Source organism: Tachypleus tridentatus, chromosome 4 (assembly GCF_004210375.1).
Source record: "Tachypleus tridentatus isolate NWPU-2018 chromosome 4, ASM421037v1, whole genome shotgun sequence".
NCBI lineage: Eukaryota > Metazoa > Arthropoda > Merostomata > Xiphosura > Limulidae > Tachypleus > Tachypleus tridentatus.
Window position 1 is genome coordinate 74,083,905 of NC_134828.1, and position 26,844 is coordinate 74,110,748.

The 26,844-nt window shown below is 31.4% G+C and overlaps 1 protein-coding gene across 3 annotated transcripts in view; it reads left to right on the forward strand.

The window, feature by feature from the left end:
- The window catches only part of LOC143249448 (serine/threonine-protein kinase MRCK alpha-like), a 135,939-nt gene that overhangs the window by 45,529 nt on the left and 63,566 nt on the right, over nt 1-26,844 (forward strand). For all 3 annotated transcript variants that reach the window (XM_076499303.1, XM_076499305.1, XM_076499304.1), the window contains 7 exons: nt 5,429-5,535; nt 10,325-10,460; nt 17,761-17,933; nt 22,369-22,510; nt 24,779-24,822; nt 25,569-25,674; nt 26,505-26,629. In XM_076499303.1, the coding sequence (XP_076355418.1) occupies nt 5,429-5,535; nt 10,325-10,460; nt 17,761-17,933; nt 22,369-22,510; nt 24,779-24,822; nt 25,569-25,674; nt 26,505-26,629 (833 nt within the window). The remainder of the gene's footprint in view (nt 1-5,428; nt 5,536-10,324; nt 10,461-17,760; nt 17,934-22,368; nt 22,511-24,778; nt 24,823-25,568; nt 25,675-26,504; nt 26,630-26,844) is intronic.

Sequence of the window (26,844 nt, forward strand, 5' to 3'; positions counted from 1 at the left end):
CATTTTCTCTAATTTAATTCAAAATGGAGTATGTCAATCTGAATGATCTCATATCCACCAAACAAAAACATAAATCTAAACTACACCTTTTTTTCTTTTATAATAATCTCATATTGTAATGTGAAACCACATTTGTTTATCCTAATTAGTTCCGAGTTCATAACTTTATACATCTATTTATAATTAAATTTTATTGTTTTATTGCACTTTGAACCATGAGTAACTACTGTCTGCATACTTGTAAACTGTAAATCACTTGAGGAATGTGCAGATCACATTATGCTATCGATTTACATTACCAACAAGCTACTACGGCTAATACAACCATCTTGTGTGCATGCCTTGTGAAACATTATTTTATTATTGTTGTTAATATTATTATTTATTGAAATTAATTTAATCTTAACTAACCTAAAAATATTTTATTTTTACATTTTAGTTGCTTTTACTATTATACATAAAGAATAAACATGAAAAACAAGAAATAAAAACTTATATGTTTTGTTGCTCTTAGTTGTTGAAGAGAGTTAACCCTAAGTTTTTATACTAATAGTGTAACAATTAATCATTTGTATTTAATTAAGTAATGCTACAAACAATATACACTTATAACATGCAAAAAATTAGACAAATTCTTTTACCTTTAAAAATTTTCTGCCTTCCTAACTCTGTGACAACAGTCATTACAAATTCATCCAAGCTGGCTATTAACTTTCTCATAGGAATGCTGTTTTGTACTGTAAGTGAAATTGACATTTATTGGTTCAGAATGTAATGTTAAACAACACATCATTTGACAGATGAAAATCTTGATTTTCTACTGGTTATAGGTAATATATAATTAAATGTGAGAGTGAACTATTAACAAATTATGAAAGAGAGGATGTGTCAGGTGGGTGTGGCAGGAGGTGTCTCATTTTCTATTCAGTAACTGTAACCAAACAAAGCTGAAGACTAATGTAATTTATCTGAGCAGTGATGATTGTAGAGAGTGTAATTTGCATTTAATTTTGTACTTTTTATAATGGTGATGGATGAATTAGGTATGATATTTCAAGAGAAAATGTGTCACATGTTGCATTAGGGGAATTTCAGGATTTTTAAAATATTGCTTTATAGAATTAAGAAATTAAAATTTATATACTATTAAAATATGGATTATTAGCTAAGATTTTACATTATTCTAATTGGTATAACATAAAAAGTAATTTAATAAAAGTTTGAATGTAAGATACTAAAATTTCATGTCATGTGCAGTAAAAAAAAGCGTGGGTGGGAAGGGTTGAAAGATATGTAGGTGTGCATGCACATGGATAAGTAATAATACTTAGGTGCACACCCTCATGGTCTACTTGGTATCAATATGATAGAATAGTTAATTATCATAATACTAATACATGTTAACAGGTATTAAATGTGCCTTTTTTTTAGCATAATCAGATATGCCTTTCATTTATATATTTTAACAAAAAAACTGAAGTATCTAATAGTACACACTCTTTGCTGTAATATTTCCAACACAGTCTTGATTTTACACTAACATTTACATACCTTGTATTCTGTGAAGCTGGTCACATGCAGAACAAGACTTGAGATCTGGAGGAAGCAGCAATGAGACCTTGCAAAGGATCTGTGAAGTGCTTTTTAAGGCATTACATCACCTGTGGTGATGGAACTACAATTTCTTTCCCTATGTTCTGAGCTGCACCTACCACTTCAACACCTGTATAAATTCTGGCATAACTGTGAAAGCTGTTCAGGTTGGGACCATCTTTATTCTTGTAAATAGCCAAGGTTGTTATAGTTGCATTAAAGCAATCTTGTGTACTTATAAGGGTTGCTCTGTTGTTTATATCCAGCAACAATTCTTGCAGGAGCATTATGAGATCCAGCAGTAGATGTAGAAAAGTCATTTGCTTTTGTTGTGACTTAAGCTATATATATATATTTGTTGTTGTTGAATGACATCTTTAAATTGGTTGAAAAGTGGCTAATACACGTGCAAAAAAGGCATCAGTAGTTCTCATAATGTGTCATCCGTCTTGTCTCTCAAATTTGTGTTGGCATTGCACTTTCCTGGCCAAGTGATTTTAAAGGATAATTTGTGATGGTGTCTCTGTTTGATAGTTTTCCAACTGAAATACAATTTGCAATGAAGCAAGGCAGTGGCACTTTTTGAAGAGGGTGTATTGTTTTCTTTTAAATACAGCTTTCACTGTTTGTTCCAGTCTTTGTCTAAAACAAAGTATTGTTACCAATATGGACTGCGAGTGTTGAAAGACACCAATTCCACCTGTCTGACTAGTCATAACAAAGTGTCACACCTAAAAGAAATAAGATTAGTCTTGAAAATTTCTTTATTGAATTCCATAATATCCATGGGATAAAGAATTGCATTTAACACCCCCTCTTCATCAAGTGACTAGGGACTTTTGACTCCAACAAATATTGTTTATTATACCTTTATATGCATTTCTGATAAACATGATCCCTTGCTCAGTGATGTGGGTGGCTATCAATATACCCATCTGCTGTAATTGTAAGGCACTATGCATTCTTCACAGCATATGAGACTTTGCAGTGGACTTATCAGTTGCCTATCTTGGGCCAACATAAAGAACATACGCTTGATTAAGCCTGCACAAATGTGTGTAATCAAAGAAAATGTTATGATATTTAATTGGGGGTATAGATATTTTGGAATGTGGTCATTATATGATGAACTATAGCTTTATTCAGCAGCTTTGTTCACCAAGTAGCAAGTGGTGCACTGGCATTTGTTTGATTGTGTACGTATTCAACAGTGCTTCTGTGCACAGTGTTGTTTTCATGATGTGTAATCCTTTTAAGCCCATATCAGGAACAAACCTCAATAAATCAATGGATATGTATGTGCAGATTGACTTTCATTTTATAGGGCTTGAATAAGAATTTTTAACCACACAATATCTGGAATAGTATAAAAAAGCTATACCATCCCATCTCGCAATGAGGTACCATAATTCAGAGTGCATCACCAGGGGAAGTATTTGACTGATGTGGAATTTATTTCATCATGTTAACATGTTACCTCATTATGGCAGTGACCAGTTGGAAAGTTCTCATAGTTTTCAGTGAAGTGTTCTTTTACTGGTTGAATTTGAAGGTTGTTAAGCCTTGTGGGAACCAGCTCTTGCTGTATTATCTATTAAAATATATTTTCTTGTTAGCATGGTGGAAAGATTTGTCATCTCAGTATTTAAGCCACTTTAGCCAATGTATTATTGTTTCTTCCTGGTACCTCAACATGTGCTGAAAGGAACTAGTTTGTCAGAGAAATTCTGCACTCAAAACTTTAAAATAAGAAACAGAAACTGACTGATAATGTCCATAGATGGGAATTAACCACTGTCTGTAACATTGATTTATAAAAAGATCCCAAAGTAATTTTAGCTTCATTATTTGATGGACATCTTGTAATAAATGAAGAAGATGAACAATATATTAAGGAGTTAATAACAGTGGAAGATTAAATTTGTATTGAAGAGGCATATCTGGAAGGTTTTTAATGTTGTAGGTAATTGATAACTGAATGTCATGAGACAGTTACTGTGAATGTTTGGCGTAAGGAAAAGCGATTTTGGACAGATACACACGGAATTTTACTGTTTGTTGTTATTAAACTTGAAGTTATCAAGTTAATTCTAAGGTTAATTTCTTACTAACAGTTTTAGGTTTAAGATTAGTTTAGTAGTAGGACTTAAGTGTACCTTTAGAAATCTTTTGTTATATAAAGTAGCAAAAAATGTAAATGAAAGTTTGTGGCCACTGTTATTTCTTTGAGCACTGAAATTTTAAAGTAATATTTAGACTGTTAATTGACTGCCTTTGATTAGTCCAGTGCCTAAACCTGCTTGAGAATCATCTCTCTGTGCAGTTAGCTGTAAAAGTTGTCTAGCACTGGGAGCCTTTTTCATTAATTTTTTTTTTTAAATCAGTGTTAAAGCTCCATTACTATATTTCCTTGCTATCAGCTAAAAGTTTAAACATACTTAATACCCCATGTATGTGTGTTTTCAAGATAACGTGGAAAGCATACAATTTTTTTAAGGTGTATGGTCTATTGGTTTTTCTGGCCCATATTTGGCTCTTTTGACAAGATTGAAAAGTAGAATTTTGAAAAATATTTGTGTGGTTAAACTGATAAATACTGACATGTTTATTGTAATGTTGTTCTTATGCATTTTAAAATATAACTTCCTCTGTATTGGTTTTTAACATAATCAATACTGTAAGATTAATGTGGCAAAGTTGATAACCTATTTAATGCACTTGTAGAAATGCTGGGTACAGGAAGTTGATCAGTTAGTGGTTAGACTATTACAGCATATGGTAGAGGTTGAATTTAAATAGAATAAAAACTGTATTTAGATGAACAAGTAAGTTAATGACTGTTGAAGATAAAGGAAAACAAATACAATCAACAAGTTGAAGTAAAATGAAGAGGGGAAAGCATGTTTTGATCCCTCAGGATATCAGGTATTTTGCCCAAATATCAGATTTAATCTGCTGAGAAAGTGCTAAAGCTGTATTTGCAGTATAGATTCTCTCTGTAGTGTGCTAATTAGAAAACAGGAACCAGACTAAGGAAATATCTGTTTGATGTGGCAGTTGCAGGGTGATCTTCTATAAGCATATTGAAGTAGAACATAATACAATTATCTCGAGAAACAGCAGATAAATTTCTTGATGCAAAGCTGAATTTGTACATGACCTCAACCAGGTTTAGTATATTCTGAACTAGAACTAATAAATATTTAAAATGTGGCAGAAATTATAAAATATATACTGCAGGAGAGTAAGGTTTGTAATATTTATATAGAACAGTTGTGCACAATTAAAATCAGAACATGCATTTTTATTGTACAAAACATTTTTAGTAGTACTTTTCTGTTATGCTGTTGCTGCTGTCTTTTATTCAGTGTATTTAAGCTCCCAATGGTACATTTGTATCCTTATTTTGCAGTTACTGCTGAAATCAAATTTATTATCAGTATTACTTTCATATGAAGACATTGTTTTGTTGCTTTGTTACCATATCTTTCCTTTTGACTATGAACAGAACAAAAATTATCTCTAGAAATTCCTTGACAAATTCATTGGAATTTAATATTATCCAAGACTGATAATTGTGTCTGCTGCTATAATAGTTAGTATTTAGATTCTAATATATTTATAATTATAAAATAAATGTTGAGACAAAACTAATTCTTAAATATTGTCTTTTGATTTTGAATATCAAACAAGTATTCTTTAGGAATTCCTTTAAGATTCCAGTGGAAGAGCAGAATTTTTTCACTTTGTACAGTTATTCTTTTAAAATAAATGAAACATTGAAAGGAATATTCTGGTGAGGACTTAATGTCACTGCCTTTCATTATTTCTACAGGAGCTTACAGAAACAAAAGAAAAACTGAAGCAGCAGGTGAAAGAGCTGAAAGATGCTATATCTCAGAGAAAATCTGCTCTGGCTGATTTCACAGATGTTAGTGACAAGTAAGTATTTGTAATGTTGTTCAAATTAATTGTACCTCTGCCTAGTAGCTGTAGCTGTGTCATTCATTTACTGGAGCTTGCAATACCACTGGAGATGATAAGAATACTTTGTTAACCCTTTCCAGACTGGTATCTTAAGTTTTTTACAGGAGCAAAATAATATAATGTAACATAATGTCCAAGAACAATGAGGAACTTTATCCATCTCGGCCATCCTGTCTTCCAAACTAAACAAAAAATTTTAAACAATAAATTTAAAAAAATCTTAAAGCTAACAATTATCATTCATATAGTTACCAAGTTTTCTCTTAAACTCACTTAAATGTACTGCATTCACAATATCCAAAGGCAACCCATTCTTACCCTGCTAAAATTTATATTTGTGTCATTTAGTTGTACTATTCTCACCATTAAATATGAAAAAAGATTATACATCAATGTTATCAATTCCCTTTATAATCTTAAAAACCTCAAGGAGACTTCCTCTAACTCTTCTTTTTTCAATAAATAACAGTTTAAGAAATCTCAACCTCTCCAGCCCAGGAATCATTTAATAGCCCTTCTTTTGATCTTTTCCTACAATTTGTAGTAAAAAGCCTAAGACTGAACACAATATTCTAAATGTGGAATAATCAGTGATCTACATAATGAAATTTATAACCCCTTTAGACTTGTATTCAGCATTTCTGTAGATAAAACCTGAAATTCAATTTGCTTCAAAACTAGCAACAACACACAGCTTGGATGGCTTAAAAGACTAATTAATCTTCACACAAAGATCACTTTCTTTTATAACATTGTTAATGTTATTCCCATCCATATTATACTTGTAACTCAAATTATAACAACTTACATTACATTGCATTTAGTATAATTAAAACCTATCTGCTATTAATTTTCCTGACTCACTAAACAATCTAAATCATTTTGTAGATCAACAGCATCCTCTTCACTGTCAACAACACTCAAAACCTTAATATCTTCTGCAGATTTAAGTAATTTATTGATTATTCCTTTATTTATCTCACTGATGTAAATAAGAGAGCAAAGATCATAGTACTGAGTCATGAGGTACCCTGTTTGTAATGCTAATTCAGTTTGATTGAATTCCATTTATAACAACCCTCTTCTTTCTTTTATCCAGCTACTCTTCTATCCAATCAGTTAACTTATCCCCAACACCTATACATTTTTCTTTTTTACAAGCCTTTTATGTGGCACCTTGTCAAGTACTTTTTGCAAGTCCAGACACACCAAATCTATACACTCTTATCTTCATCTGCACAAGCAGTAACTTTTTCAAAGAATGTCAAAAGATTTGTAAGGCAAGATTTTCCCTTAGTGAAACCATGTTGACAATTCAATAAAATTCTAAACTTTGTAAAGTGACTTTGCAAAACATCTTTTATCAGTCTTTCCAAAGCTTTTTCCACAACTGATGTAAAAATAATGGGCCATTAGTCACTGGGACAGTTTGTATCACCTTCCTTGAAAAGAGGAGTGCTATTAGTCAACTTTCAATCCACTGGCACCTGCCTACTATTTAAAAATTACAAAATATAGTTATAAGTGGTTCACATATCATAGTCTTGACCTTCTTCATAACCTTGGGGAAATATTTTCTGGCCCAGGAGTCTAATCATTTTTTAAATTTACCAATTTTTTTCTTAATGAGATAAGAATTAATGTAGTTGTATTGTCTGACCTTGTTTCCATCCATCAACTGTTCTAGATGAGGAATACTAGTTAAATCTCTATAATTAAAACTGAACAAAAAGCAGAATTTAATAACTTAGCCATCTCTTAATCATAATGTATGAACCTCTATCATCTTATCCCCAACCTAACATTTTGTTTGTTTTTAATGTACATTAAGAAATTCTTACTACTGAATATTACATTTTTAGCTAACCTTTTATCATACATCATTTTTTATCCTAATTTCCTGTTTGACCAACTTTATCTTCTATCATACCAGTCAATTTAAGTTTCTTGAATTCATAGTTCTCTTTTAAATTTTATTTCTTATGCTTTTTGTGAGGAAACCTGGTTTGTTACTTGCATCTACCATTTTCTTTTTTATGAGGAATATGTTTATTTTAGATGTTTAACAGTTTATCTTTGAAAATTTTCACATGTGATCAGTGTCTTCAAATAACACAACTACCCAGTTCACCAAAATAATTCTTGTTGCATCCTTTCAAAATTTGCCTTTTTGAAATCTGTAAGCAAAATATCATTATTCCTTACCTCCAAATGCACCAGAATGTCAAACCTAATGGAGCAGTGATTACTTGCACCCAGATATTCCCCAAGTTTCCTCCCTCTCAACATATTTTTGTACTAGTAGTTAACAGTAAGCTTAAAATAATAGTTTACAAAAACATTTCTTCCTTAGGGTTTGACTTTAGCATTTCCTAATATGTTTGCCTGAAATTAAAATAATTATGACCTCCTTAGTAGCTTAAATCATAATCTCAAAAGGTTTCCACTTATTTCATCAGTATCATCTGGTGATCTGTAAAAAATTTCCACAAAAGTATTTTCCTTTTATATTGACTAATACCCAATTGAATTCAATCTCCTTGCTGTTTTTGATATTTTCAAATTCAACAAGATGTTACCCAAAATTTACATGTACAGCCACTTCCCCTCCTCTCTTTAGTACTCTTATTTCTGTTAAATAAATTGTAACATTATATTTGAATGAAGTTTGTCATCAAAATCATCTATATTTAACCATTTTTCATTTATTCCAAATATATAACATTCCTACCAGTGCCCTAAATCATCTGTTTTATTTCTTATTCTTCTGCCATGACAGTAGTGCTCATCAAAGCTATCCTCAGAGAACTATTATACTTATATCCTATGCTGCTTTTCTTTATATCTTTTGTTTTTTCATTTCATTTATCCCAGTTCTTTCCGCTGTCTAATTCTAGTTTTAATATTTCCTTAAAGCTAAGTTAATAGCTCTTGTAAACAATCAGACTTTATTTAAATGTTAACCATCTGTTTCTAAAAGCTCTCTTCTCTCACAAGTCCAACTAGACTATCTGCTCATCCTTATATATTAACCTGAGCCTTGCATTTAACCCTAGTGATATACTCATAATTTCATTCCTACAGTTAATTTTTGGAAGTATCTCTGAAACAAGCTGTGGCCCTTTTCCTTAAATGCTTTTATTAACCTCTTAAACTTGTTAATCAGCTCCTCTGACCAACCTTTCCTTACATTATGAACCCCCTACATGCATGACAAAGAATTGCATCATTTTGAGCCCTCTTTTATATAAGGTGTATTTTTTAACTTCTTTAAGATTGTTGCCAGCTGTTGTAATCTCTTGCATGTAAAAGTTTAAATTACTCTTGAAATCTTGCTTCCATTTTTCATGTTTTATCCTTCTCTTTATTTGATGCCTCTATTTTAATTAGGGTATTCTCCAACTCCTTCTTTAACCTACAAACTCTACATCTTTACTGCTAGTACTAGCTTCTTTAAAAATACATATCAGTCCTAAATTCCCCAATAAAATACACTCCTTGCATCCATCACACCAAAAAAAATTGTGAATGTTTAATGCTAACACTAGTTTCAACCATTGTATTTTTTACCTGGAAATAAATACCAAATGTAAGTACCAACCATGAAAGGCTAGTATTCATTTGTGATCAGAACAACTAAAATATTAGTGTTTTTAGGCTGGAAGTAGATAGCTGTTCGTTATTGTCTTAAATCATTTTTTTAAAAAATAAGAACTATCAAAATCAAATGATAAAACAATTAAATAATGTTTATGCAAGTTACTACTGGGGAAAAAAAAGATTATGAAGTCAGTTATTTACTTTTTCAAAACATGTCCTTACAGTTAGAAAGCTTGACTCATAATCAATGGGTTTAGGGATTAAAACCTTTTCTGAATCCTTTCAGTTGTGGGAATGCTACAATGAGATGGTCAATTCCTCTCTTCTTTGGTAAAGAGTAACACGAGTTGGTAGTGGGTGGTGTTAACTAGCTGTCTTCTGTCTAGTTTGTAGCTTTAAAATTAAGGACAGCTAGAACAGATAGCACTTGAGTAACTTTGTGAAAAATTCAAGAATAAAAAAAAACTTGTTACTGAGACACTTAAGTAAAAAAAACAACAAAGAAAACAATCTTTATTCAACTGGAACTGCAAGCAGAATATTTTCCAAACAAAATTTAGGTTCTAATATTACATCACTTGTAGTAAAATAATTTTCCCAGTGACATCTGAGGTAATTGTTTAAGAAAAATAACACTTTTGTTGTAATATGCATTATAAAAGTTACATTAGTGAATGTGAAATGAAATGCAAGTAATTTTATTACATCCCCTGCTGGTACAGCAGTAAGTGTGGATTTACAATGCTAAAAATCAGGGGTTTGATTCCCCTTGGTGGACTCAGCACATTGCCTGATGTGGCTTTGCTCTAAGAAAACATATAAACAAACAATTTTTATTACATTTCTCTCAACTTCTCACTTTGGTGGTAATAAGTACACAAGTGACCTGAGTTAGTATATAATTATTTTTTTTTTACATTGAGAAATCAATTTTTCTGAATGTTTAAGGAAATAATTTTGTTAATTCTTCATTTTTATTTAATGCACAGTATTGAACAAGGTTCTCATAATTATTTCATTACTGCATTAAAACTGAACAGAATATTATTTCTATGTAAAAAGTAATTTTAAAATGCTGGTCTTAAAAGTAAGTATGATACATAGAACATTTTAAACTACTATTGGGTGTTTTGTTTATTGACAGGCTGTCTGAACTTCGAGCTCAAAAACAGAAATTGTCACGCCAGGTTAGAGAGAAGGAGGAGGAGTTAGACAGCAGTAAGCAAAAAATTGACAGTCTGAGGCAAGAACTAAGGAAAGCTGAGAAATTGAGGAGAGAGGTCAGTTTTGTGTAAATGAGGATATCAGTAAAACACTGAATTTTATTTAGATTTTAGTTCTCTTATTCTTCTGAATGTTGTACAGATAAGCTCACATCCTTGTTTGAGAATTGTCTATCATGATGCTGATAGTGAAATTGCATTGGCTTGTTGAATTGTTCATTGAAATATGATACTTTGTTATTGTAATTCTAAAACTGATTGTCTTGCAAAATTTTAAAATCTGTATTATATTGTGATATTAATTAATCAAGCTGTGAAGTAGAGCTGGGTGATTAGTAAAACTTCTTAAACAGTTAATTATCAGGCATCTTTATTGATCAATTTCAACTGGTTAAATATGCAAATGAGATTAATCTGCCTATTTTCAGCTCATATTTTAAAGACATATTCAAACTCCTTTTCAGTGTTTCCACTGGCAAAGTTTTATTTGATGATAATCTGAATTATTTAGCAAGTCTCTAATATTTAGACAAACTTGTTAACGTTTTCCGTGTTTTTGAAATATGCATTGATTCTTTCTTCCCCATCTTCGTTGATCTCATTTAAATCACATAGATTGATAATCAGTTTAGGAAAATATTTGACTGTCACTGTTTGTGGTAGTAATGATTTTATGGAAAACATGTGAACTACAATTGGAAAATATTGAGTGACGAGTTAACCAATTTATTTATATATATTATGTGAGTATGATAAACCTAATCTTACATTCGTCATTCATTGGAGGAATTTCTTCAGTTGGGCAAATGTTTCTCTCCCACTGTCTTTGTCAGATAACTGTTTCTTCCTCATTAGTTGTACCATCTTTCACCTGTCACCCTCCTTCAATCTTCAGTGAGGCTGTGACTGGTTATATATATATCTTACTTTCTTTCAGTGGTTTGTCTTTTTTTTTTCCACTATGGACCCTGCTCTGTGATGAGTGATGCCTGGTCAGGTATATTTTCCATATCTCAAATCTATACTGTACAGCCAAGATGAAATACTAATAAAACAGTGTACCCATGGCTATTGCACACTGTTGAGAAATTATGTTCTACAAGATTGCTAGCAGGTGTTTTCTTGGGATAACTTTGTTTATTGATGTGACTGTTCCAAACCATACTAACCCATGGATTTGCATAAGTAAAACGGAAAGGGGACAACTGCTCGTCCTTGCCATCTTTTCTATTGAATAAATCAAGGAATGTCTGCTTTTCAATATAGGGTTTTCATAGCACTGGTTATACTATCTCCTCTGTTGGGAGTACTTGCTACTTTCTGGTCCCAAGTTGCTTGGATGGTGTATCTTGGAGGAGTCTTCCTGAAAGTGTTCACTTCTGCTCAGTAGGGAACAGGGTAATGCTGTTATACTCGTGTAGTTAGTATGTGATCTTTCAGTCATGCACTCATCCTCTGTGTAGTTCTGGGTGTTGATGTTGAGCCCAACTTTTGTGCAATTCTGTCTGGAGGGTGAGATTACTCATATTTTATAGGTATGATGCACTTTTGTGTGGTGGGACCCAAGATGTTGTTGTGCATAGCTTTTGTGCAGTTCTATTGGATGGTGAGGTTTCTTATGTTGTTTGGATGTATTCTACCTCCATGTGATGGGTCCAAGAGGTTGCTGTTATGCTCCAGCTTTGGAGTAGATCCATCGTATTGCAATTCACTTCTTCAGTTGGGATCTCTCATTGTACCATCACCTGGATGTCAGTTCGCAGTTAGTACTTTTGAATTAGAGCTGGGCCAATCAATATAAATCCTCTCATGTGTTGGTTGTATTATCTCTTCCTCACTTAATTTGCCTCAGGACCTCTACCTTCATGCAGTGGGTCCATAAAGGTGAGGCCAGACTAATTGAGTTTGATGTGACCTGTGCATATTTCCTCCTACCATCATTCAGGTTCTCTACATGTAGAGAGCCAAGGGTACAAAGAACCATAGGCAGACAGTCAACTCTAATGCAATACCAGAAATAGAAACTCTGATTTGTGGTAAAAGGCAGGTTCACCCTGCTTTTATCTCAAGTTAAATAGTACAGAAGGATATACTGTGCATAATGATCTTGGAAACATGCACAGTGATGTAGGTTCTTCTGCAGCCTTTGTTTTCTGGGATTGAACTTCCAGTATACTGGAATTTGGATTCCAACCCAACTAGCTGTTTCTTCCCTTTCAGTTTTTCTCCTTCTACTTTTTACTAATTTATACCACACTTTTTTCTACACTGACTGCACAGCATACCAAGCACAGAAGTGGTGCAGTCTTCCATGTGCATACTTTTCCTAATTGGGATCACGCTTAATTGGTGTTTTCAGACACTTTTGATGGATACTTGTTTTCTATCCATAGCACTGGCCCCTATACCTATTGAATATGTGATTCTAGCTAAATATGTAATAGGAGGTAAGTTACCATAGTGAACGTTATTATTTTCCTGTATTAAAAATATATTTCTAATATGTACTTATCTCCTATCATACTTCTCATCCTTCCTCCTCATTGACAACTGGCACTTTTCTTTTCTGCCTAATTTTGAAACTATAGTTTGATAAAATTGAATTGAGGGAGTTGCATGTGTAAGGAAGGAGTATTGCACTAATGTTGGTGGAAGGATTGCTGCATGATGATTTACATGTGCGATGCAATTGAATCACATCAGTCGTGGAGTACGTGGAAGTTCAATGCTTGTGGCATGCAAAAATTACTTTTACATATAATGGGTAGCACTGAACAAAAATATGTGTACATGTGAAAGGATACATATTTTCAGTACAGGAAAATAACTTTTAATCCTAAACTGTTGTATGTGAGAACATATTCTGGTGTGTTGGTTGAAACCTGTAATAAGATAAAAAGTATGAAATAGAATTAATAGCATTCCCTGTGTTTCTCTTTACAACTATATGCAAGGCTTCTGTACTGTAACTAAACTTTTTATTGATGTAAATAAACACATTACTTCATGATGCTTTCAGAGAACTTTTTTATATAAAGCTAATGAACTTTATTAATGTAAAAGTACTTCAAAAAAATATCTTTCATTGCTGGAAATAAAATGCATGAATACATTAAATTTGACCAACAATACACTGATGACATTGGAAAAACATTGGAACTTGCTAGATGGAGTTACATAATTTAAACATTTTCGAACATCAAAACATCTATATACTGAACTGGTCGTAACTTGGTGGTTTGTCCTTGGCTCGTTTCTTAACAGTCATGAATTTCAACTCTCATTACCAAATATTTTAGGTTGTCCAGAAATAAATGTTGGAATTCTCATGATGACATTTAGAACCTGAATATTGAGTCACTTATTGTTGGTTGGTTTAATTCAACAGTTGTCACAAGGTGTCTTAATTATCTGCTTGTTCAACTCTACTCAGAGTAAGTTTTGCAACTCCCAAAGCAGCATGGACAAGAAGGACTTTCATGTGATTTTCATCTATGACTTCAAACGTAGACGAAAAGCTACCGAAACTACAAGAAACATCAACCAGGCATTCGGCCATGAATTTGTTACTGAACGTACAGTTCAGTGTTGGTTTCAAAGGTTTTGACATGGAGATGAAAGTCTTGAAGGCCACAAAAGTCATGGAAGGAAGCCATTCTTAGGTTAAAACTCAGGAACTTCTCCATAAGGATGCTATAAAATGGGTATTCTTGCTCTTTCAGGTTTCTTTTCACCTCTTTTAATGATCCCCATAAAGACTAGAGATCAGCATCCTGTTATTGACAGTTCCAGTCTGAACTGTTATTTAGAAATTTTTCAGTTTACTATGGAGTCTTACCTGTCCATTCAATGGCCATTTACTGCTGGTCTTTGGATGACAAATACTTACAAGTCTGATTTATTAACTTCACATCCTCATATTTTTCTTTTTGTCTATGAAGGATGTGCATGTCAGTTCTGGGCTACTGTTTAGGCTAACCGTGGCCTACTACATTTTTTATTAACTTGTAAAGGCATTTTACCATTTTCTATGTTTACACAATCTTTGTTTTCATCATTTCATGAATGACTGGCTCTTTCTAGCTCCATACTGCATTGTTTTTTGAATGGAGATTTGTAAATTTCACTTTTGGTACAAGCTTCATTCCCATGTGGAAGGTGACAACTAGCTTGGATGAACTTGTAATGTTTCTTGTTGCATAGTTAGAAAGCCAAAAAAATTCTGTTCAATGTTCTTCAGTGCATAATTTAATTATATGAAAATTTAGTGACTACCATTAGTATACAAACAAAAACATATAGTTTAGGTGTCACTAGCACTTTATTTCATATTTATTCCTTAGTTATTATTATAAAAGTAACTAAAATGTAAATAGGGAACTGTTAGGTTATTACAGTCAGATAATGTAAAATAAATAATGTAATGATATTTCATGAAGCATATGTATGAACAGCTCGTGGGTAACATTATCTGATAGTGTAATGTGAACTTCACATTCCCAAAGTTATTTACAAATTATAATGTCACAAGTAGTAGTTAGACATTGTTCAAAAGGTAATAGATGTATATTGTTACAAGTATAAAGCTACTTAGGATGAATGTATGCATGTTAGAATTTGTGGTCAGCCAAATTGACCAAGCCCATGTTGAGAGAGAGAGTTAACAATTTCACTTTCTCTCATGATGCAATTCTCAGGAATCTCTTAACTCATTTTCTTTCTCTTCTTCCAGTAAAGTACAGGAGTCCTTACCATTTACCAGCTCCTGGCTTCTGGGATGGTGGATCATGGAGGTTTTCTCCTGAGTGTACTAACTTCCACTAAGTTAAGAGTGTTGCAGTAGTGTTCTGTCAGTGTACGTGACATGACTATCTTCCTGCCTTGTGTTTGATGTTCTTTTCCAAATGCTGTTTAGTTTGGACAGAGTTTTTCCATCACATAGCAGTTCACTTCTGTAACTTTGAACTCTCCTTCCTACCATTGCCTTGATTTTGGTTTCTGGACAAATGACTCACTAGTGAGTGGGCTAAGACTCTTCTCCTATCATAGACTGGATGATACATTCTCATTACAACTTGGTTCTAGACTGAAGTTGACCCTTCACTTTGCTTTTCTACTTCTCTACCATTGCCTGGGTGTTGGTTCCCAGGTGGTACAGGAATTGGTTGTGTTGGATGAGCACAAATAATGTCTTGAGTTCTTGGAATGGAAGAAGTAATTTCCTTCTGGATTCTAGGTCCAAGGTGAATGGTAGAAAACTCTCCTTCTACCATGGGCTGGATGATAGAGCACTGGTCGTACTGGTTTTGGACTGGAGTTGACCTCCTGCTTATGATTCAATGAGTCTTGGCCATTCTGTAACAAGAACATTCCCATTTCTTGATTGCACCTCTTTTCCACCCTTTTTCATGACATCTTTATTCAATAGCAAAGGGTGTACCTGGTTCAGATATGATTTGATATCCCATGAATGTGTTTCTTCTACACATAGTTGGACTTCAGATGCTTTGTGAAGGGGGATCATCTAGGTAATTTTATATTGGTTCCTCCACTTGACTAATGTAGGGTTCTAATTATTTTGAGAATGGATATGACTTAACATATCAAAAATTAGTATTTCCTACACTGAAGATATATTTGTAATATATACTTACCTCTAAAACTTTTTACCCTTCCTTCCCACTTTTTGTGTATTTTTTTAGCCAAATCTAAAAGTAAAGATTGATTTCTACTGTATAGAGAGAATCAGCTGCACTGGGAGGGTGTATCATGTTCCTCTAGGTGGTTGTACCCTGCTTATTTGTATGCTATTGTGCAGCTGCACCACATGGTAAACATATAGAAGTGGGATTAACATTACTAGTGGTGAGTGAAAATTACATAATATAAAGGGCAGTACAAATGTTGTGAAGAACATCTATCTGTTGGAAATATATTTTCAGTGTAGGAAAATATTAACAAACAGTGTAGAACAAATGTACATATTTTTCATTTATCTCTTTAGTAAAATGATTAATGCTGTATTTATTGATGTTATTGAAAATGTGTTAGTATATTTGCATTTGTAATCTATCTCGTGGTTAAACGGCTGTTATGACTGAATGGATAAAGTTTTTGTTTTGAATTTTGCACAAAGCTACTCGAGGGCTATATGTGCTAGCCATCCCTAATTTAACAGTGTAAGATTAGAGGGAAAGCAGCTAGTTATCACCACCCACTGCCAACTCTTGGGCTACTCTTTTATCAACAAATAGTGGGATTGACTGTCACATTATTACGCGTCCGCGGCTGAAAGGGCGAGCATGTTTGGCATGACAGGGATGCGAACCCACGACTCTCTGATTATGAGTCGCACGTCTTAACACGCTTGGCCATGCTGGGCCCCAATGGATAAAGAACATTGTATTGAGAAGGTTTACCTCATGATCTGAGTTATAGATCAGGTTTGAAATGTGTCAGTATCTGTTATGACTTTCACCAGAACACAAATTTAGGGAAGTAGGAGGCATGAAGACACAAACACAATATAGAAAAAAAATTAATTTATAGCTTATTGAACACTAAAGAATAGTTGCACAGATCATAAATTACAATGTAACAAAATGTTAAAAAAACAGTAAATTTGCACTTTATTTAGTACTTAAGTAACCTAAAAAATGGTTGGGGGTAAAGTGAGCTGATTGGTAGTTAAAAAAATTAGAGATCATAGCAGATAGCCTTTAATATTAGTAGTTTTGCCACAGCTGAAAAATAGAAACAAACATATATAATATTTCTACTGCCAAAATGGTCAAATGTGTTTAAGTACAATGGGAATCAAACTTAAGTCCCTGAAAGCATGAGATTTCTGTTAATCACCAAGCTATCCCCATTCAAAGTTGAAAAACTTGCATTATTAATAAAAAAAAATAATGTCAGAATTTTGATTACGTCAAAAGTTGGATTAGACATGTATATTAATAATAAATACTCTAATTTCAATTTGTTGACTATTTTCATGACAATAACTGGATAAGCCAAATAAACTAGAATTAATGAATAATTGAACTATTTCATTTATTTGGGTAGTTTGATTTCGAAAAAAAAAAATTCAGTTAGTTGAATTTTTATATAATTAATATTTTATTTAACACCAATTAGTGCTCATAGGTAATAAGCTGATCATTCAGCTCTTATTTAATAAGGAATTTTTACCACTACTTTCTGATGGAAAATTAATCATGGTAGTAAGTGTTCTGTGTTACTGGTTTGAAAAAATAACTGTAAAACTGGTTGAAGAGTTATGTGGCACTGTTTAATCTTCATTGTTTCTGATATATTTAAGCTTATAAGATGTGTAATTTTTGGTTGTTGGTAGTTTGAATCTCAGATTGATGATGGAAAAACAGAAACAAACAAAGAGCGAAGAATGAGAGAGCGGACTGAAGAACATCTAAAAGAAATTCAAGCAGAATTAGAATCATTGAAAAAGAAGCAGACAGGACGACTTGTTACCACAGTGAACAGTGAGACCACACAAGAAATTAGTAGGTGAGTAATAAAGTTTGTAAATAGGCAGAAATATTCAATGTAATTCATAATATCCAGAATGTTAGTAGTATATTCTAAATAGGTCACATCTTAATGTGAATTCTTAAATCTATTTGATGCAATAGGAAGAGAAAAATGAGACATTTGTTTGTAGCGGATATAGATAAACATAGCTACTTATTATTACAATGTCATTTTTTATTTTGGCTATGGTAGTCTGTTAAATGGAATGTTTTGTTTTTATTAAAAGTTATGGTTTGATTAATATGTAGAAATGTGATGTAAGCACTGATACTAAAATTATCTTAACATAAAGCAGTTTTATCAATGTTACTTCATAAAATACTCAATGCATTGATTCTATTACTTTTTAAAAATCCAAAGATTATATAAAGTACTGTAATTTGCATGAGTAACATTTAGAATTCTTTTTTCAAAAGTTTATTTGCAGTTTGAAAGAATTATTTTTGTCAATCATGGTTGTTAACTTATAGATTCTGTCCATGTAGCTTGTATGCACTTGATATTTAGTACAGTTTTTCCCCAAACTTTTCACATTAGAGAGAGATTATAATCTCTCTGAAAAACTTTAAATATTGATTTTATCTTCTGTTAATGGTAAACAATACTTAAGTTGACATTTTCATGAACTACATATAGCATAGTGTCTCATGGTTTTGAAGTACAAATAGTACTGTGTGATTTTTTGTTGGATCAGATTAGTTTTTTTTTATTAACTCAATTTCAGTATCTTAATAACAGTACTATTTAGTTTTCAAAATACAAAGTGAAGCATAGAATATAAGTGTTTAACATAAATTGAAAGAATTATTTACAGGCAGTGTTTGATCATGCTCGTGTTTTCAAACTGTGTATGTTAATCAAATCAGTTTGGTAAATGAATTGTGTTTATTAAAGTTGTTGGTGTAAATTAGTAACCTACAGTACAGTTTGAAAGTATAAGCATTGTAGGTGAAAATATTATGTGCAATATATCTTAGTGAATTTTAAACTTTAGTAATAGGTTAAAACTGAGTTTAATATAATTTTTTCCTACTAGTTATTCACCTTAATCAAATGAAATTACTTACCAAATAGTAAATATAGCTGGTTGTGTGAAGCTTATAGTATAAAGAAACCACCAGTAGTGAGTTTTCAAATTTTGATAAGGTCAGGCACAATTTTTTTAATATAAACAGGAAACTGTGGTGTCCATATATATACTTTTAGGGATCCATTTTTTACATGAATTACCCTAAAATGTGTAAAAAATTACATAAGATGTGAAAATGCATAAATAGAAACAACAGTAACTTGTATTGTTTAACTATAATTATGTTTGATTTTCTACTTAGTGATTCACTTGGTAAAAACATGTGAAGTCCTATAAAGTTTAATAACAAGTGGTTACAAAGTTCAGAAATGTAGTCTGAACAATCATCATAATTCAACTGTTTGTGTAGAGCTCATCAAGAATATGTAGTCTTGACAAATAGCAGAGAAATTCTCTAAATTGCTTCACTTATTATATTGAATATGTAAAAAAAAACAGTGAAAAAAGTTGAATTTTAAAAGATCTAAAACAAATGTTTTTTCACAGGTTGTAGGTTTACAAACATGAGCCAAGTATGAAAGGCTTGAAAGGGCAAAAAAATTATTGTATGTTGGTAGTAGTTAGAATACATATCTTTTCAAAAAATGAAAAAAATTGAGTCTTTGAGTTGGCTAATGTTTGTAAACTCTGAGTTAAGGACTGTTTAGGAGGTTTTCATCCAGTCGTTATTTGTATCATAAAAAAACAAACATGAATACAATTTTGTTTTTAAGCATCTTGAAAGAATTAAAAGAAAAAAATTTCTGTACTTGTTAAGAGTGTTACATGTTTAATAAGTTACAAGATAAAGATATATTCTCTGTTTGATAAATATGTATCATGAATGTTTTTGTTTTTTTTGTGGAACTTGGTTTTTCATGCTTTTGCTCTATATGTGTGGATTTGTTTAGTGAGTAATCAAGACACATGGTAGTGTATCTTGTGGCCCAAAAAACAAGCCTTGCAGGACACTGTATTATTGACAGGAGTGATAGTTTAGTAATTTTACACCTTCTTTTGTTCAGACTGTGGTATTTTAAACTATTGCATATTTTCAGTGGATAAGCTCTTGTTCTACTGAACCCTTATTTTACATACTAAATCTTAAGACAATCCATTAAGAAATACCTGATATATAACATCTCCAGTTTTGATTGAGTTCATTCCTTTTTGTTTTTTTCGCATCTAAGTACAGAACCTTTATTTGATAGAAAAAACATACTTTTATGTATTTTTTTTCAAATTTGATATACTGATAGTTCTTTACAAGCATCAAATAGTAGTTTCATTTGATTTAAATATAAGCCAGGTGTGCAAGGTTGTTCAACAAAAACTGCTCAACTTTAATGGAACTTTTTATGCACACCTACACAGAAGTCACATGAGCAGTTGGTCTCACATTTTCACTTCAACTTCACCTGAATAAAAATGGAACACTTTAATTTTTTGTCATTCATATTAAACATGACTGACTTAAAGCAGCAAAACTAAGGTGAAAGGATGTACTGATATATAATAATTGGTTAGGCCAAGTAAACTAATTAGCAGTTTCTAGCTCAAAGTTTCAAAATAATCATACAGGTAGATGGTTATTGTTGATTATTCGTTGCCAACTTTTCAGCACAATTTTAAGTTTTATGAAATTATCACAATTAAAAAGAATTTAGCAATATGTGATATTAATTCAAGCAGTTAACATAAATAATTTTTGGTGTGGCTGTACTGATTATGTGGAGGTGATCACAAGATACTATTGTATGACGTTACTGTATAGGGAGTTATAAATATTGTTTTAGAAAGGAAAACTACCATCATATATTTTAAAGTATCTTGTTGGTTCTATAAATGTATCTTCTGAATAATATGGTTGTGATACTAAGGCTAATGTTGGTTACTGTTGAGTATTACTTTGTGTTATTTATTGGTGTGTACCAACAAAAAAAAATCATAGTATCCAGAGATGCCAACTATTTCAAATGACTGAGCATAATGATTGTAGACAGAACCTTTTCACAGTTTTAGTCCTTTTATATTTGCCAGAAGCAAAACAATGTGGTGAACGAGGCCTCTTTTTTTTTCCATCTTGTGAACAATCGCATTGGTGTTTCTATGTCACTTAGAAAACGAGAAATACCCATCTACACGAGTACTGATTGGCTGACAAGCACTGATGACGTCACTATGGATTCCTCCACATACCCAGTATGGAGAAGCACCGCACTCAAACTATTAGTAGACGTCGCAGATACAAATATTTTTTATTATTTCAAGCAGAAATATGATTATCGCAAGTAGCCGTTTGGACTGTCTTTTATTTATTATCAAAATTTATTTGTATCTCGCTAGAAATTTTCTTTTCACCCCCTTTCAAGCCCTGGGGGAACAATTTATCACTTTATTGTATAGGCCTATATAACATATAATAATTTGGGAGTTGCAACAAGTCGGGATATTTGTCTGTATGAGTGTATACACCAAATGTGTACACCAAAATCATAATGATTACACTCAAATCGTAATGTTTGGCATCTCTGTAGTATCTAATCAAAAACACCTTTGGCATGAAGAAGTCAGACAAAAAAAAAGGATTCAGTGTGCAACTTAGAGATCAAAACTGGCAGCTAAATTGGTAGATACAGTTGTGGGATTGACAAAAATTGTACAGCATTCATTCATCCATCCATTAGTTAGCAAGGCTACATATTTTGTTTTACACACTACCAGGCCCCATACTAAACAAAAAACATGGCCTGGCTAACTAACAAAAGAGTATTTGTTGTAAAATTCTCATGAATAATATACGTGTAGCTACCAGTATGGCTGACAATTTTTATTTCATTCCTATAGCTTGCACACTGAATCCTTTTGGGCTACACCTTTTTTTGACACTGAAGTTGTTTTTGATTACATTCAAAAAGGGAAATTATGTACAAGCACATCATATTAACAGATAATGAGTAATGGTGGTATAGTGGATTGAAAAGTCTCCTTAAACCGTATCACATAAAAGCATAAGAACATTTTTAAATGAGAATTTTAATTTTTTTTAATAACTTTTAATAATGAAAAAGTTGTGATGTGCATCTGTTATCCTTTTTGGTTGAGTTTACAAATATAGAATTTAATTTATATATTGAAAGAGAAACTTAACACTAGCAATTCCACATTGGTTCAATAGTAAACTTATGATGTTTCAAAACTAAAATATGGGATTTGAATCTCTATGGTGGACAAGAGTGCAAATAGCACAGTGTATAGCTGTGTGTTAACAAAGAGTAAAATTAGTTTCATAACAGTCTTTGAAACAGCAACTCTCATAAAAAGATCTTTCATAATTCTCAGGTTGAAAGAAGAATTACAAACAATGAAGCAACAACATGAAGAAGTGGTGAGTCAGAAGCAGGCTAGGTTCAAAGCTGATATAAGTAACATGAAGGATTTATTGCAAGAAACTGAGACCACAAATATATCTTTACAAAAAGAGGTATGAAAGACATTTGAGTTGTAAACATTAAGTTTAGATTTTGTTATTATTTTACTTTAAACATTCAATAAAAACATTTTGATAATTTTTTCTGAAACATTAATGTTTGGTTATGTGTTAACATTTTTTTTCAGAAATAAGTCAATAGAGCTTTTATTTTCACCTTAATTAAAAATGTTATCAAATATACTCTTGATAAAAGTTAAAAAATAATAGGATTTTATAAAATTGTTTTTCTAAATTGCTTCCTTAATGAAAAAAATGGCATTTCCTTTCTTTTCTATAATACACATTAGTTTTCTACAATTGTGATTATTAATGAAATTAATTTAAAAAAAACCTAAGAATTGTAGTGGAGTGAGTTTAATGGAGAATTTTAAAGTGAATCTTCCTAATGGAGACTCACTGTGATATTTCATAAGAAAAGTAGCTTTTTCAGCTGGATGATACGAATTGAATTGTTCTGTGACTGAAGAATCTCGAGCCCTTTATTTGTACTTCATTGCATACAAAATTACAGGAATTTTATAGGTTAGTTGATCTTTGTAAGTTATACAATAATATTGTTTTACTTCAGTATGAATATAAAGTGACAAAAAATATCAAAAATTGTGAGACATAAAAGTGACTTATGATGAAGATAGTCTCAAACTTTGAGAAAGAAAATGAAACTTCAAGAAATAAGTTACAGAAAGAAAGAGCAAGAAAGAAATAGTCTTGTTAACCAAGTTATGATGCAAGATCCAGTGAGAAGTAGTAGTCACAAACAAACCCAAAAATAGAAGCTCCTCAAATTACTTTCCAAGATGCAGTTGAAAGAGGTCAGGAGCAATTTCAAACAGAACAATTTCTTGACAGAGAAGCACATTTTCACATTGGCAAGATCATGACTGAAACTCACTTATAGGGTGGTATTTTTGCTAATTGATACACTTCTTTGGAGCAACTAGCTTTCTAACAATCTGTTTTATTACACTATTTTTCTGAAAGTCATGCTTATAGTATAGATAAATATTGAATATTTTGCAGAGATCTTCATTTACTTATAAATAATATTTATGACAGTTTTACCATTCTAAATCTGTTTTATCCATTGTGATCTCAGAAATGTTATTTACCTTCTTTTTATACTTAAATGGCTGTCAGTTTAGCAATAAACATAACATTCAGTTAAACAATACTATATTGGATACTGAGACAGCTTCTAACTTCCACTATTATAGAAGAGCATTGTAAAAACATCATACATGAAAGTACTATATTGATGATATTTCTTTTATTGGATGTCAGTGTTGAATAACTTGAAATTTCTCCTTTAAAAAAACTTTGAAGTTTACATTTTGTAATTTCTCTGTAAAATGGTCTACACTATACAGAAAACCCACCAATAGACTGCATTATTTTCTCAACAGAAATTCACATACTGCTTATACTATTGCTGGGTAATTAACTTATTTAATTGGTTACACACTTATCATTATTTACATTGATTAATGTCACAAAACTAATCAACTAAAAATTTTAAAATAAGCGTTTCATATTATTATTATTATTGGTTGTTTGGTCAATCTAAATGCTTGAAATATTAGCTATTATTACGTTCATTGCCACAACTGTGCCAATTGGCATTCATGCATTCTGCTTGTACACAATTCACAAATGCATTGGGTGTGGCCTGTTGGCTTCCCTGCTAACAATAATAATGTCTGTTGTTTTTGTTTTTTATATGTCTAAATAACATCATAGATTTAAGTTAATATATTGCTTTTTTTATTGTAAGTTACTTTAAGTAAGATTGCTATAAAATAAAAAGGTTATGTCAAGTTTATATTCATTATTGTCTATTTGCTCAAGACAACAACTTTGCTGAATAATTTGCTCATTTAACTGGATTTGTCAGAAACTACTAGATATGGGCTGAAAACAGTGTAGTATATTATACCCTAAATTGTTAGCCTATTTACATGACTTTGCAAATATCAGATAACCATGAAAGTATCTGTACTTTAACTTTTAATGTAGTAAGCGTCTTCACAAAATTTTGCAAGATTTTAGTAAACATTACTAGTATTTTGAATATGTAAAAAGTGTGTGATGTTAAGTATTGATTTATGCTCACAGGAATAAGCAGTGCTACACAAGTTACTACAATAAATAGAATTAAATGTTTAATATAAAAGTAAAGCAGTGGAATGTTAAGTAATTTCTTATGTTTTTAGAATATTAAGTAATGCAGTATATTTGGAATAAAATTTTTCTAAATTACAGATTCTAACACTGAAAGAGAAAATAGAGCAGGCCAGATCAGAAAGGTAAACGTTTTTTAGATTATTCTTTATTTGACTCTGTATTTATTCAGTTTGAAAAAAAATAAACTTTCATTTTGTTTTTATTGTTACAAAGTTACATAAGCAAAAATTTTACTCGTATGTTTGTTATAACAACTAAAATTCCAGTTCAAAATGGAAGAATCTGGTTTGTGTATCGTCATTAATAGTACCATATGGAGCATCTCATTTTTCCAATAGGAAAATGAAAAGGTGCTGGATAGGAAGTAAAATCTGTCTTATACTGTTGCATTAAATTCTCAGAGTCCATAATACTGTTTCAGTTATTTTTATTCCTTTTCTAAACTTGGTGTATGCAGTATTAAGTTGCTTGATTTAGTCATTTTAATCTTGCATGCAAATGCAAATAAAAGTTGAATATAAATACTTTTCACCAAATTTGATGGATAAATCTATGAATAAAAGATGGATGTAGTACATTGTAATGTACTTCTCATGAATATATGTATGATTTTTTAAAATTTTAATATTATTTATCATTAATTTATTTTGGTAATAAATTTGCAATAGTGGCTAACCAAGAGAACAGTTGAACATTTTATGACTGTATTTTGCAAGGTTCAATATCAGTATTACTGCTAAATATTTTTGCTTCTTTGCATCTCTTGATCATGTTTCTTGGTTTTTGTTTTTATTGTGATGGAATATTGATTGCACTTCACATCAGTTGTTAAGGGTATCAGTTGTTTTTTTTAATTTGTTCTTTCCAGTGCCACAGAAATCCAGGAAATAATAAATGACATGAAACAATCTTTTGAACATGAGAAGTTAATCCTTCAGGAAGAGAATAAGAAGCTGACACAGGAAAAAGAGATAGTATGTGTTTTTAGTGTGGAAAAATACATTTAGATGTGTGATCTTGCACATGTTGTAGACACTTTATGATTAGTCCAAACCCAATAGTTTGAGATAATTTTTTCTTTTATCATCAATGTACATTGATTTCAGTGTTGTATTTAATGCCACTGTTGACTATGCATTTCTATTTAATATAACAAATTATATATTTAGCCTAATTTTATTAACAAAAGCACTGATTGTACTGGGATTGCAGAAACCAAATCTTATGAGTTATACTTCTTACTACCACTAAATGTTTTAATAGAAGATATTTTTGTTACTGTTGTTCCTCTCGTATAGGTGTCAGTGGTACCCACTAGAAAGATGTGTAAATTTCTTACTTGATATTAATATCAGAAAACAGAAATAAAACTTGTGCCAGTGTTAAAAAGTAAACATGAACTTGTATAAGTGAGTGTGTGTGTGTAAGACAGTGGGGTTTTTAACTTTGTTTTTGTGTATTTTTTAATTATATTATATTTATATTCATTACTTGTTTCTTTCCACTAAAAGTTTTAATAACTTTCTGATTTAATGAAAACAACAAATTTAAAGCCTGTACAAAATGTAGTCAGTGGGAGATGAGATTTTCCAGGTCAGTAACACTTTCTACAGTGTAGATTTTCTGATATAAGATGTATTTCAAAATTGTTTTTAAAATATCATAATAATAAAAATAAGTTATTTATCTCAGGTGGGAATGAAATTGTTTAAAACTTTGACCAATGGACAAAAATAATAAATTTTTTATTTTATAAATTTACAGCTTCAGTGTTTCTTTAACTGAAAATTTTGTGAATTTGTAGTTAACAACAAATATAAGAAAAGAACAAGAAACAAAGAAGAATCTAGAGGCTGAATTTGCTGAATTAAAGGAAAAGAAAGATGCAATAGCACAGTGGGAAGCTCAGATTAATGAGATTGTCCAATGGTAGGTGTATATATGGGTATGTGTAATGATATGCCTTTTTTTTTTTTTAAGTGGTCTTATCTTAAGGTATGAATGCAAGCCTACTGAAGTGATTAGTTGGTATTTTATGGTGCAAAACAACTAAGCTATCTGCACCAAACAACTGGTAAAAGAAATTGCAATTAAATTAAAATTATTAAAATTTGTAAAAAGGAATCAAGTTAAAACAAAACAAA